This window comes from Salminus brasiliensis, chromosome 4 (genome assembly GCF_030463535.1).
Source record: "Salminus brasiliensis chromosome 4, fSalBra1.hap2, whole genome shotgun sequence".
NCBI lineage: Eukaryota > Metazoa > Chordata > Actinopteri > Characiformes > Bryconidae > Salminus > Salminus brasiliensis.
This window is the reverse complement of record NC_132881.1, coordinates 26,082,102-26,095,932: the sequence shown is the minus strand read 5'-3', so window position 1 is coordinate 26,095,932 and position 13,831 is coordinate 26,082,102. Positions and strand designations below refer to the sequence as shown.

The 13,831-nt window shown below is 41.0% G+C and overlaps 1 protein-coding gene across 3 annotated transcripts in view; it reads left to right on the top strand.

Moving 5' to 3' along the window:
• cep170aa (centrosomal protein 170Aa) overlaps window positions 1-13,831 on the top strand; it is a 69,439-nt gene that overhangs the window by 22,819 nt on the left and 32,789 nt on the right. For all 3 annotated transcript variants that reach the window (XM_072677731.1, XM_072677734.1, XM_072677733.1), the window contains exons 3-7: window positions 573-662; window positions 4,321-4,402; window positions 6,097-6,152; window positions 6,414-6,585; window positions 11,997-12,134. In XM_072677731.1, coding sequence (XP_072533832.1) covers window positions 573-662; window positions 4,321-4,402; window positions 6,097-6,152; window positions 6,414-6,585; window positions 11,997-12,134 — 538 coding nt within the window. The remainder of the gene's footprint in view (window positions 1-572; window positions 663-4,320; window positions 4,403-6,096; window positions 6,153-6,413; window positions 6,586-11,996; window positions 12,135-13,831) is intronic.

The window sequence follows — 13,831 nt, the reverse complement described above, 5'->3', positions numbered from 1 at the left end:
TTATTTATATTCTTTTGCTTTAACGTGAGCCCTGTTAAATGTTCGAGCAGCACTGGCACTGCTGGTCCCCCCCCCCTCTCTCCAGTGGTACCGCTCAGTGCTGTTACCGTCTCTGATGCTGCCTCCTGCCTACGAGGGGTTTATCTTGTTTGACTTGCCTAAATCACTAACTTAATCAGCAGGGAAGCGTCAGTGAGTTGCTGAGGAAGCATGTGTGCTTTCCCAGAGCGTAGCTTCAGATCCACCATGAAATTCCCCTTTCGCCAAAGAATCTCCCGCTGTCTAATCGGTAAGCTCATTTCTGAAGAAGTAGAGACGTTGAAGAAGGAGAGACATCGTTTTGCCCTTCAAATCTTCACTTCATAATCATGTCAGACACTTGGTGAATGTAAAGAATCTCTCTTTTAAAGAATGCAAGGCTGAATGCTGAATTCGCTTGTCCTGGCAATGAAGTTGCTTCTGAAAATAGCGCCAGAATTTGTATAACTGATGATGAGTGGAGATAAAAGGCTTCTTTGCTAACTCTTCTGATCTGTGTGTGTGTGTGTGTGTGTGTGTGTGTGTGTTTGCAGTCTCGAAGTGTTGACAAGCAGCACGCTGTGATCAACTATGAATCCACCAGTGATGAGCACAAAGTGAAGGACTTGGGGAGTCTTAATGGGGTGAGTATGTGACCACTACTCCATTAGTGCAGCATGAAGCAGCCTGCTTCTGTATTATCTTAGCCTTCGACTTCATGCAAAGTGGTCTGTCTAATCATATGGTGATTCCGATCAGGACTCTGATTGGGTTCGAGGAGGACTTCAAAGTGAAATTCAAAGTCTGTGAGACTAAAGAGGAGCTAGCAGCTCCTCCCTTCTCAGATCTCCTTATATGGAAGAAAAGCTGGATTACTCTCTGATAGTTGAGGACAGATCGAGGGCACGCTGGTTAGATGGGGGGGGGGTCTAGCTATTTGCTGCGATAGGTGTATAATGTTAGAATTAGAATAGCGACAGTGCGAGAATTGGGTTCCATGAATAGATCGGTCCTTTGGAATAGACTAATTATCCAATAACTTTTTCTTTTGGCTAGTATCGAGACATATATGCAATTCTGGTATCGGATCAGTGCATCCTTACTGTTTCTGCCAGCTGTTCAAAGACCATAACTCTGCACAGCTTCAGTTTATTGTGAAAAAACAAGGGGGGTTAAAAGTACAATGATGGTTCTCTAAGCATAAAACCAAAACCTCTTTGTTCTGTTAAAGTGTGCATTATATAGACAGTCTATTTGGTGTCGGGCTGCACTGAGAAGACAAGCAAAACTTTAAGCAAAAGCTTATCTAGTTAAACCCAGACAAGGGATGGGAATTCTGTCTACATAGCTCAACAAATAAACAGTAATAAATGATAAATGACTGGATACATAATGAATTTTGTGTCTGCTTTTACTTTAAGTTTGCTTTACCTTGCACCTGCAATTCAGCAACCCCAGCAGATCTGTTTAGCAAGTATGGTCATAAAAATAATTATAAAAACACCCGTAATTCAGTAATAAAAGGAACAAGTCCGCTGGTACAGGTGGAATAGAATTAGCATAAAACCTTGAAATAATTTCCGAAAGTTAGTCCTTTTATTCTGACCTGTGTAAAAATCATATATTGGGGGTTGAAAACTGAAGCTTTGTTTGTTTGTTTTGTTCCTGTTTGGGATCTTTCCTTTATTTTCTTCTAAACACTGTATTAGTCTTCTTTAAAAAAGTGCACTGCACTCAGTTTACTGTGTTTGCTGTTGGACCCGACAGGCTTTTGCAGTTCCAGCATTTGCAGTTTTGCAGATGGAAATGCTGCTTTTAGCTGCCAGGCTGTGTTCAGTGCCGTGGTCAGTGGTGCTCGGTTTTGAGTCATGTGTTATTGTTAGTGCTGCTCCCTCTGATTGAGGTCAGTAGAAGCAGCTCCATGTGACACAGTTTCTAAAACAGGAAGTGCGACCCAAAGCTCTTCCCGTTGAGTCATGCTTTGGTATTCTTCTTCCTGCCCAGTTGTGGCAGGAAAATCTCCACTGCTGGACAAATGAAATCCTGACTACACGATCGCCCCCTTCCTCCTCCATATTCTCTGGGTTTTATTAACTCTGAGAACTCTGCCAGGGTTGTCCTCTCTGTGCTTTCTGCTTATTCACCAGCAGAAACCAGCAGAGCTAACTCTGAAATGCACTCTTTCCCATTTGTTTCAGTGTGCTGAATATTATACTGAAAGATTACTGACCAGCGCCATGTTGCATTACCAAGAGAGCATAATTAGTCCTGGTTAAGTGGATTTAGTCCAGTATAGACTGCAAACCATTACTGTAGTAAATACAAACCAAGAGATTGAAAGGGAATGATTAAATTTAAAATTAAATATGAAATTATGAAACAAATCAGAAAAAAAATTCAAAGTTATCCAAAAAATGTAATTAAAAGGAAGATTAAATATGAATTAAAAATATAATATAATTAAATATAGTATACAAAAAAAATATAATATAAATTAAATACTACTATTAATAATAATAATAATAATAATAATAATAGTAATAAATCTCAAAACTATATCTAAACCAAATTAAGGAATAAAAATAACACTTGTAGGATAAGCAAAAAAGAAATCTTGCAGTACATAATTTCTGCTGTAAAGTATGATGTTTTTTTGCCATGTTGCCCACCCCTAGAGCTGGAGAATTTATGACTCAGCAAAACATGAGCCTGCACACAGCCTGGCTCTGATCATGCATTACGTCAGTGGTATTTCAAATGGTTCCTTAGGGAGGCCCAGATTTTTTGCTCCTGCCCATCAATCAGTAAGAGTAAGAATTTGGATGATCTAGGGGTCCACTTTGAGAACCAGTGTGTAGCAGCATCTTGTTTTTGTCCTAAAATATGAAATATAGAACAAGACACTCAGCTTTTTGGAGGGGAAACCTTAAACGTTTGTGGAAATGCTTTGTCAGTGAGATCAGCTCCCTCTCCTTTCTCCAGCTCCGGAGGAAGCCAGTGATATTTGAGATGGGGCAGGCGTCAGTGCTCAGATGGCCAACACACACATACACACACATGTTTTATACTGTGTCAGGGCATATAGTGTTTACGTGTTGGTTGGCCTAATCCTAAAACCCTCAGCCTAACTCTACACTCTTAAAAATGCTGTAGAAGAACCATTTCTGATTTCACGAAGAACCATTTTTGTATAAGGGATATACACTGTATGAACAAAAGTACTGGGACGCCTGCTCACTCACTGTTTCTTCTGACATCAAGGGTTTTATTCTGCTTTTCTACTCTACTGTCCAGGGAAGGCTTTCCACTAGATTCTGGATCATTGCTGTGAGGATTTGAATGCATTTGGTGACAAGAGCGTTAGTGAGGTCAGGAAGTTAGATGATCACCACCCCACCTCACCCTAAAAGTACTGGGTGTAGCACCACCATTCCGGAGAACACAGTTCCACTGCTCCACAGCTCAGTGCTGGGGGTCTTTACACCCCTCTAGTCCATGCTAGAGGCATGGTGCCAATAGGTTAATCTGTTCTGGTTCATCTGTGTGTGCATTTTAACATCTGTGTCAGCAATGGTTGCAACTTAAAGTAGCTTAACACATTCATTAGAAAGAGTGTATCTCTAGTATAATACCCCTGACCTTAACCTCAGTATACAACATGCTTATATTCCGGTGTTGGTTCTGATGCTGTGGGTTAGCTCGGCCTTTTTGTTCTGTAGGGTTTCCTACAAAACCGTCTTGCCCTGAAACACACACCAATACACTCACAGAAGGACCAATGGCTTTATGGGGTTGTGCTCGTTGTGACAGCATGTTTAGGCCCATAAATGCCATGCGAAAGGAGTAGCCATTTGAAGTTGACTTTAATGAGGGAACGGTGTGTTTTATGAGCCGTAGAGAAAAGCTGAAGGAGGACTTCTCTGCAGTAATGGGATTGAGAGTTACACTCCCTCCGTGCTCAGAGATTTGGAGATGTAAGCCCCAGCACACATGATTATTCCTAAACTTGTGCTGTTACGTAGTGGATTCGGTTTTACATCAGATTAAAGAGGCCAGAATCCAGGGATATTGACTTCATTCAGTAAACATCTACAGCGTAATCCTTTAAAAAAAGAGCTTTGTTGGAACTCTCGTCATATCCTAAGACATGCCCAGCTTCATGAGACCTCTCTGAAAGATTCTCTCATCACGCGCTGGTTAAGAGCCTGTAGGCAAATGTGTATTTTGTACTGGGTGATTAAAAATATTCCTGAGCAGAGAGTGGAGATCTTGGGTTAAGGAAATGTTAACGTGTGCTTGCAGACATTTGTGAATGATATTCGCATCCAGGAGCAGATGTACATCACTCTGAAGATTGATGACAAGCTGAGGTTTGGATATGATATCCTTTTTCTTAATGCCTGCTGTCACTCCTTGTACTCCCTGTCTGTATTATCTGTCACAGTTAATTGGGTCTTGTGCAGCTTGTGTGTGTGTGTGTGTATGAGTATGCATTCATGAAGGGCTTCAGCAAAAGATATATTTCTTTATATTTGTGCATATATTTATCTGTTCTCATTTACAAAATAAAACCTTGCAAAGTCAGAATCATTATTGATGGATCAAGGCATTAATACAACCCAACACAAGTCAGTTGTTTAATCAAAATATTGCAGACCAATGAAACAAGTGGCTCAGTGGTCTATTGCACTGCCCAGGGATCACAAGTTCAAATTCCAAGCCCTCCTCCGCAGTCAAAGCCTGAGAGAGCACAATTGGCCGTGCTCTCTCCAGGTGAGGACATGGCGCTCTTTCCCCGCATCACTCTTAAAGCGATGGTGGTCGGCACAGGTGTCTGTTAGCTGGTGCGGTGGAGCTGTGGCACCTGGCACTTTCCTCAGAGTGTGTCGGCTGCCCAGCTATGCTGACTGTTTGAAAATAGGCAGTGGCTGGCTTGAGGTCCTTACCCTTCTAGTATCAGGGGCATTGATAGTACTAGGGGGGCTATGAATGGATAGGTTAATTAATTGGCAGTACCAAATTGAGGGGAGAAAAAGGGGAACAATTAAACAGACATATATTGTTGACAAAAAAAAACTAAATTGCAGACCATCTTCAACTGTGTCTCATTATAATAATCAAATTTGATTATATCTACAATGGCTGTTGTCTGAGCCTCTTTTAAGTGAGCCAGTGGTGGCAGGAAAAATTCAAATCAATAGGAAGAAACCTGGAAGAAAGAAACCAAGACATTCTTCTCATCTTCAACTCTGTAACACCTAACATCCCAATAATACAGTGATACATTCAGAGATTTGGCTTTGGTCCTCGTTTACTCATTAAAACATACCTACAATATTAGACAAGTGTGAACCAGACCTTCAAATAATTAACGTAATCACCCTTTGATATTTTTAAGCATATAAACGACCAGGTGTTTTTACAGCTTACAGGTTTAGCTTTACTTACACGCATTCATTTTACTTGAATAAAACTTAAAATCGTTGAGATGTTTTCAAATTTATTAACCTTTAAATGCAGCTCAGAATTACAAGAGTTACAATGTAACAAACAGCTGGCTTCAAAACAGAATCACACATTTCAGGATATGCTGTCAGGTTTGTTCACCTTTAAGATGCTGTTTAGAAACTGACCTGATGAACACAAAACACAGTCCTGGCTAAAATGCATTCAAACCTCACTCTTTTTTTAGCTTTAAGGTAACATGTTAGAACTCACAGTTACTGTCATATGAAGAAAACCTTTATTGGTGGATGCACTGTAATATTTATGAGTGAGGGCTCAAACATATTAAGAACAGAATTGTTAATGGCTTATTATTGACCTGTTTATTGATCAGTGTATGATATATTCCTTTCGATGGATCGATTTTATTACTAAAATTAGTATTATATAGTAGACATGCAACAAAAAAAAAAACATTCACAGGAATATTACAATATTGTATGTATCGTTCTTATTAGTATGGATTCATTTTTTTAGTTTGTGTGTTTGTACAGTATTTGTGATCCTTAGATGCTAATCAAACGTGCTGTACAGGCCTGCATGTTATTCTTCTCCCTTAACCTGTCTCACATACCAACTTGTTCACCGTGGTCCGAGGAGAGCTTCATGTCCCAGAGGAAGCTCTGAAGGTAACCAACACTAACTCTGTTTACATGTACATCTATAAAATGCAGCAACTCTGTTTACTAGTAAAATATCTTTCTCATTTACTTTGTTTAGCAGTAAATATGGCATAATTTCAGCATTTGTCACCCAGAGCTGTCCTTCGCATTAGGCTAAGGGTCACAGTATTGGTGTTCTTTTCGACCTTTTATGTTTGCACATTAACAACTGATGACAGGTGACATTTTCTGTCTCTGACCATGTTCTTGCTTCTGTCTCTCTGTCAGCATGAGAAGTTCACCAGCCAGCTCCAGCTGGGAAAGAAGCCTGCCTGTGCAGAGCCCCAAAAGACACCCAAGTCTCCCCCAACCAAAGCTGCAGGGAGCAAGACCGCAGAGTCCGTGCCAGAACCTTCTGTCAAACCTGCAGAACCCAGCAAGTCGGATGAGAAAATGCCAGGTGAATACAGCACATGCTTTTTTGAACAGTTTTAACAGGGTTACACCACTGGTCTCTCATTAAGTATACACTTACCTTAAACACATAAAAGCTGGTTCAGGGCTTTTTTTAGCATACCTTGCAGTATGAGCTGCCTGCAGATAGTAAAGCCAGATCAGCAATAAATAAGTCGAAAACGTTTGATGATGGCAGCTGGATTGCTGAGCATATTTTTGGTAGATTGGATCATCCACGACCTGTTTGGTTCAATTCAAATTGACAAATACAAAAACTAGTCCATTTTACTGATATAGAGATTAAGAACAGTTTTTATTGCAGTTTTATTGCATATGTTTATATATATAGCTCTTTTTTTTTAATGAAAAAGCTCGGCTCAACCCGCCATCCCTCAAAATCCACGGAAGACAAGCGTCCAGGCTTTTTTCTGTCCTGGCACCAAAGTGGTGGAACGAACTTCCCCTGGGTGTCCTAATGGCAGAGTCACTCGTTGTCTTCAAACGCAGACTGAAGACCCACCTCTTCCAATACTTGGGCGAATAGTAGAGTGGTCTCCTTACTGACTTGTGTTTAGCAGTGTCTAAACTTTTCTTTGAATTATTAGTCTATTTAAACTAGCTGAGGTTATTCTTGGGTAAATAGCAAGGCACTGTTGTAAGTCTTTCTGGATAAGAGCGTCTACTAAATGTCTTAAATGTAAATGTAAATGTAATGAAACATCTAGAATTATAGATTTTTTAAAATATATGTGAGGAAAAGAGCTGTATTTGTAAGTAAACATGGTCCCTTTAAATAGCTCTAATTACCATCAGCAATCAGAGCCTGAAAGAGCACAATTGGCCATGCTCTCTCTGGGTGGGTGGATGGCATGCTCTCCTCTCATCACACCCATTGTGATCATGTCTGTTGGCCGATGTATCAGAGGTAGGTGCTTTCCTCCGAGCGTGTTGTCTGCCTAATGAGGTTGCCTTGGTGACAATATGAAAAGAGGCAGTGGCTGACTTCACATGTATCAGCGAAGACATGTGCTTGTCCTCATCCCTCTAGTGTCAGGAGCAAAAAATGAAAAGATGCACGCACGTGCTGGCCAGCACAGCACTGGTGGCATCATGTGATGGAGGGGTCCTAACTAGAGGGTAGAATTGGGCAACTTTAAGTACTGCATATCTTTAGTCAGTACTGCATATCAGCAGTAGACTAATCAGCAAAGACCCTGTGTATAATTCGCATTTTGCCATTGTGTCACCAAAAAACTTTAGTGGAAACCTCCTACGCAAGTATTCATCTACATTTATTATAATCAGCAGATTGTCATTTTGTTTAAAGTACTTTGCACTAACAATACATCTCTCAACATGATGCTCCCACACTTGCGTTCACCCTCTCCTCCAGTAATTTGGGTTGAAGCCTTTCTGTTTTGCAAACTCCTTGATCGTAGCTGTTTACCATTTAACAAATGTACCATGAAATTGCATTAGTAGAGAAAGACCCACCGATGTTCTGACTTCCTAAAAGCACCAGTCTGCACCTCTCAGATAATCTGTCACATACTATGTCATATGTGTTTCTGAGACAAATGTATGAAGTACAGAAAGAGCTGAGATGACCTGAATGCATGCATTTTTAAACTATTACATTTTTTAAGCTCTCTTGTTTGCCCTTTCTTACCTGTTCCTATGTCTGGCTTATCCATGCGTCAGTACATCCTGCCTTGACTCGTGGCCTGTGGTAGAGGGCCATTATAATAACTACTGAAATTGAGCAGAATTAGAGCTACTGCATCCTGTCCTTCTAAATGCTTGTGGTCAGACCAGGAGTTTTCCTCTCTGTCTGCACTGCTTGGAAGTGATTATTATGATCTATATTTAACTACGACACTGACCAGCGGCAACTATAAGTAACCCTCTGCCATCCCATATCTCACCACAGCACTGCATGTAATACATTAGGGCTACACTGTTTTGAATTAGCTACTATAGAACCAAAGTAACAACTACAGTGTTCATTTACGTCAGTCTGAATGCAAAATAACACTCGAGGAGTTCAGTATTATGAAAAAGCATATTGCAGAAGCAGTGAGGGACATTTTGGGTTGCACTTCTTGCTGCTCTATCTTTGTTCTTCTTCTGCTTCTTCCTTTTTCTTCTTCTTACTTTTCTGCTGGATTCTCATTGCGTAACTCGTCCTACAGATATCAACATTGTTCCAACTCCAGATTGTTCGGTCTTATTGAGCAATGCAGGCCTGTATACAGCTTGTTGATGGGATGCATGGTTTCCAAGTTTCCATGATTTTTCTTCCCCATAGGAATGGGTGCAAAAAGAGTGCAAAGAGTGCAAAAGCACTCTTCAAATGTAACAATGATACAGATACAACAAGGGGGACCACATCAACCACTTGGCAAGACCTTAGCAACCACCCGACACTCCATAACAGCCACCTGTGGTACCCTAGTAAACACCTAGCACCTCACAACACCCAAAAAAACACTTGGCAACACCTGAGCAACCACCCGACACACCATAACAGCCGCCTGTGGTACCCTAGTAAACACCTAGCACCTCGCAACACCCAAGCAACCACTTGGCGACACCTGAGCAACCACCCGACACTCCATAACAGCCACCTGTGGTACCCTAGTAAACACCTAGCACCTCGCAACAACCAAGCAACCACTTGGCGACACCTGAGCAACCACCAGACACACCATAACAGCCGCCTGTGGTACCCTAGTAAACATCTGGCACCTCGCAATACCCCTGCAACCATTAAGCTATGTTATGGCAACTGCCTGAAGCACCACAGCAATCAGATTGCCACTCTGTAGCACCCATCTAGTACATCTAAGGTCCACATAGAAACCACCTGGAAAACCAAAGCAACAACATAGCAACTGCCTGGAAGTGGGAACCATTTCTTCATTTCAGGAAATGCACTTTTCTACTTTTATTGTTATTGAGCGAGAAACTGCGCCAGACTCTCTGACGACAAGCAGAAGCAGTTTGGCTTGCGAGACTACGTACTCTACAAACCTTTGCCTGGCAGGACCACAAATGAAAAAGACATTGATGACATTTGAATCCCATTAAAGACTAAAGTTGTTATGTCACTTCAGATGAATGAGCACCTCAAGCTTTCCTGTATTGAGTGGTGCTTAAGTGAGAATTATTAGGGCTGGATCCCCAAACAGGGGTTAAGCCTAGTTGTGGACCACGATTTCCTTTCAGTAGAACATCCTACTTTCAGAATGCTGTGTAGTTCTGGACTAGACGTAACCCAGTCCAGGAAACCAGCCCATAGTAATCTGGATGTAGACTGAGTTGAGATATTTCATTTATGCTGTTTTCATTGTTACGCTTAAATGCTTCATATGCAAATGAGGGGCAAGCCTAGAAAGAACAGTAGTCTGCATAATTTTCACACAGCTGTAGCCGAGCTAGAGCTGACCATATCCAGCTCATCTAGTTTCATTAAGCCGCACTTTATATTTAACTGTGTGTAATTATGAGCGTAGCATGGGTCTGCAGTAAAGTACTGGCTTTGTAATTATAGGGCAGTGACAGACCCCACACCCAGAGCTCAGTTTTTTCCGGTCATCAGAAAGGAAAAGGCAGTTGGTGTTTTCCATGCGTTTCTTATCTTGTTGCCACCTGGTTATTTTCTCCGGATAATTGTGAGCCTCGTGCTAGAATGCTCTGAGTGCTCCCAGGGTGCCAGTGGCGTCCTCCGTGCTCGCAGTGCTCTAAATATAACCTAAAACAGCTTAAATGCTCACTAGATTAATGGGGAAATTGCAGCAGCTTGTAGACATGTAACAGTGTTATGCAATCCACCGTGGCATAAACAGTCTGTTTACATCTTTACATGACTCTGTATGCTTTGCAATATGATTGACATTCAATGCAGGATATAATGGACTCGGCTATTGTCTTTGACTAGATTGGTTAGTGGACAATGTAATACAATGCTGTACAAATTATAAATATAAACAATTAAGATCAGGCCAACTGAAAATGATAAAGTTATTGATTATACAGAATCAAAAACCTTAGTAAATGAGCTGTAGCTAAAATGACGATGTGCAGGACTCCATATCCCAGAGTACCCCTCATTCCTCTATGACAGTCACAGGATCTCAAGCAACCAATCAGGGACTGTTTCCACGGTCCATGTCACCAGAATACTAACCAGTTTCACCTGTCTGGTCTATTGTTTTGGTTTTGTATTTAGGTCTGCATGTGTAGTTAGCTTGTTGTGAAGTATTGCCATTGATTATCGTTGCATACTGAGCGCTTACTTACCTTTACTTTTTTTTGTTGTTTTTTTAGCCCTTTTGGTTTAATGTTTGGATACTGCCTCCTTCTGGTTTAGACCTTGTTTCTCAATTACGTCCCTGCTTCTTCCACGCACTCTTCTGCTTCATTGGTTTTGACTTGGACCTTGTTGGACTGCTGTTATTGTGGATTACCCTTTTTTAATATTAAAGACTCTTGCTTTTACACCCATGAGCATCTGGTTCACTTCTCCGGCGTAACACTAATATAGAGATGTTGTAGTGTTTTAATGTTCATTCCCATCTGCAGGTTAGAACCTTGAACATATGATCTCCTCAAACTTGATGAGTGAACAGACAGCTATAGACAGCTACACCTGTGTAACTGGCTGCTCGGTCAAGAAACAGGCGATCATAAGTTGAAATCCAGGAGTCAGGAGTCTGAAAAAAGGAAGGCCTCTGTCAGTGTAACAGCGGACTTTCTAACCTACAGGTGGAATGAAACCGTAAACAAACTGAGGAGGATCGTTTTAAAGTTGTAAAACTGTAAATAATTTCTTTGGTGTCTTGATGAATTAAATAGAAAAATTAACTAAACTCATTAATTATTTAAAAATGATGAAGTGTGCAAAATGAACCGCCAAATGGTTCTAACAACATTTTAATCTCGATTGATTGGGTGCAGCTTGGTGTAAATATCAGCAGATTTCAGTGATGGCCCAGTAATTGGAACTTTTCATTAGTCCCCATTTGAAACTACACTAGAAGGTCAATGTATCAAAAAAACTGTACAAACTGACCTGAATTCCTCCACAGCTTCTTTAAAGTGCTAATCGCCAACGGAAAATGGCATGAGTCCACCTCCCTGCAGGACAGAAATATACGGTAATAGAAATTGAGATAACCTTGTTAGTGGTTTATGCAGTTAAGATTCACACTTGACAAATGACCTGCTTTCCACTGCCTGGCACAGCATACACCTTATTTAGGTTGCAAGTTAGAGGTCAGTTACAACCATACGACAGCAATAAAGTCCAGGGGAAAAAAAAGATTTATTATAAGCCAACTGAGGTGTATTAAGAGTTGTAGAGGGGCCAGCATTCACTGAATGAGTAGTCAAATAACCTTTTCTTTGTTGCAGGAGACGTTGCAGCATTGCACAGGGGAACACCTTTGTATGGACAGCCATCCTGGTGGGGTGATGGTGATGCTGACGACGAGAATTCATTCAAACAGGAGAATAAAGCATCTGGGAAAAAACAGGAGGCTGCTGGGACAGGTAAAACTACCACTACGGTTTTCTTAGAATTCACCTCATTGCATTTTATTATTTTATTATTTTATTATTTCAGGCATTGTATAGTTGTGGAACAGTATAAATGGATTATTATCATCATCATAAAATGTTTATTTTGTCCATTTTGTATTCCTTTAACTGTGTAAATAGCTGCTTTATGCAAAGGTCAGGCTTTTGGAATGTGTAAATAAAACTGTGATTGCCAGTAGGGGATCAAATGGCAAGCATAAATCTACAAAACTGGGTACACTGGTGATAAAGATGATTTAATGCTGCTAGCATAATCCAGGAAAAGCAGGCACCGAACCAGACACACTTGGTTGGGATGTGTTTGGTCTAGGGGTCTGCGATCCCATTAACTTGTGCCATGCAGGATTAATAGGATTGAGATTACCAAGCCTTTAGCGCAGCAGGATGCTCCACTGTGTGTGAGCTACAGCTGTTGGGCAAAATGAATCCATACTAGAGCCAATTTAAGACGGAAAGAGAACGGCAGTGCATCCTGTTACATACACAATATTTACTAATATCATCAGAAATTTGTATTTTTTGTATATAGACATATTTCCCTGTGCTGTTACATGTCTATTCACATGGCTACATCAGAGTGTGGTGATTCACAATATACCTAAGTTGCTTCAATAGAATTCAATTAGCTTAATTGTTTCCAGACTGCTAAAAACACTGTGAACCACTACAGCTATATGGCAGCCCCATGAGCTAACGCACTAACCATGGGCTAAGCTGCTAGCCATGATATACTGCAATACATTGTTCCATTGTGCCTAGTATAAACATAGAGCCATATTTTAGCGGCCTTTTGGCGAGCCTTCAGCTTGGTTTAGGGAGTTTCCGTGTGTCTTTGCTATCATAACGATGAGAAAAGTATGCCTTGCTCGGCTCAAATCGTGCAAAAGTCATGTACTATGTCTCTTAATTAACCATGGGTGTATTTTGGACACACCGTGCAATAAACCAGTCAGAGTGACACTCGCCGTTCTCTTTAAGAGCCAGGTGGGGTCTGACTTTGGCGGATTGCTATTTCAGTGGTCGAGGAAGGCTTGCTGAAGCGGTGCAGCGCATAGCCTCTAGAATAATGTTATTATATTTTGTATTCAGTTTATTGTTCATGTAAAAGTATGCATAGCTGCCAACTGGCACGCGCTGTGGGTTTGTGCACTGCTGTGTGTTCATGTGTTGACGATTCACTGCCAAGATAGTAATTACTGTTACCGTCACTGACTGTTGACGTTTGCCTAGGTTGTTTTTTTAGTCAGTGGTGCACCGGTGTTTTCTGTTGCCAAATATAAATGCGACAGAAATGTACCTGAACATACCTAATTTCGAGACCACCACGCCCATCGGCGTAGATAAATTAGCAAGCGTCGATACTCTTTAAACGACGCAGGCAGAAGGTGTGAAAATAAGATAGCAATGAGCACCGTGACGCACCTTGTGCTGGATGTAAGATGTAAGAACTGCTTTACAAAATTATAGGCACTGGATACAATTCGAGAGAATGACTGTTGATATTTAAACTCAACAGCAAAACCTCCATCGTCCAAAAGCCTCATCAATGTTTACACGCATCTGCGCCCTCACCTGATCTAAGATCTTTATGTTTAGCTTTTGTTCATTAGATCTTTGCCTTTTTGACTGTTCCTCGGCCATCTCTTCTT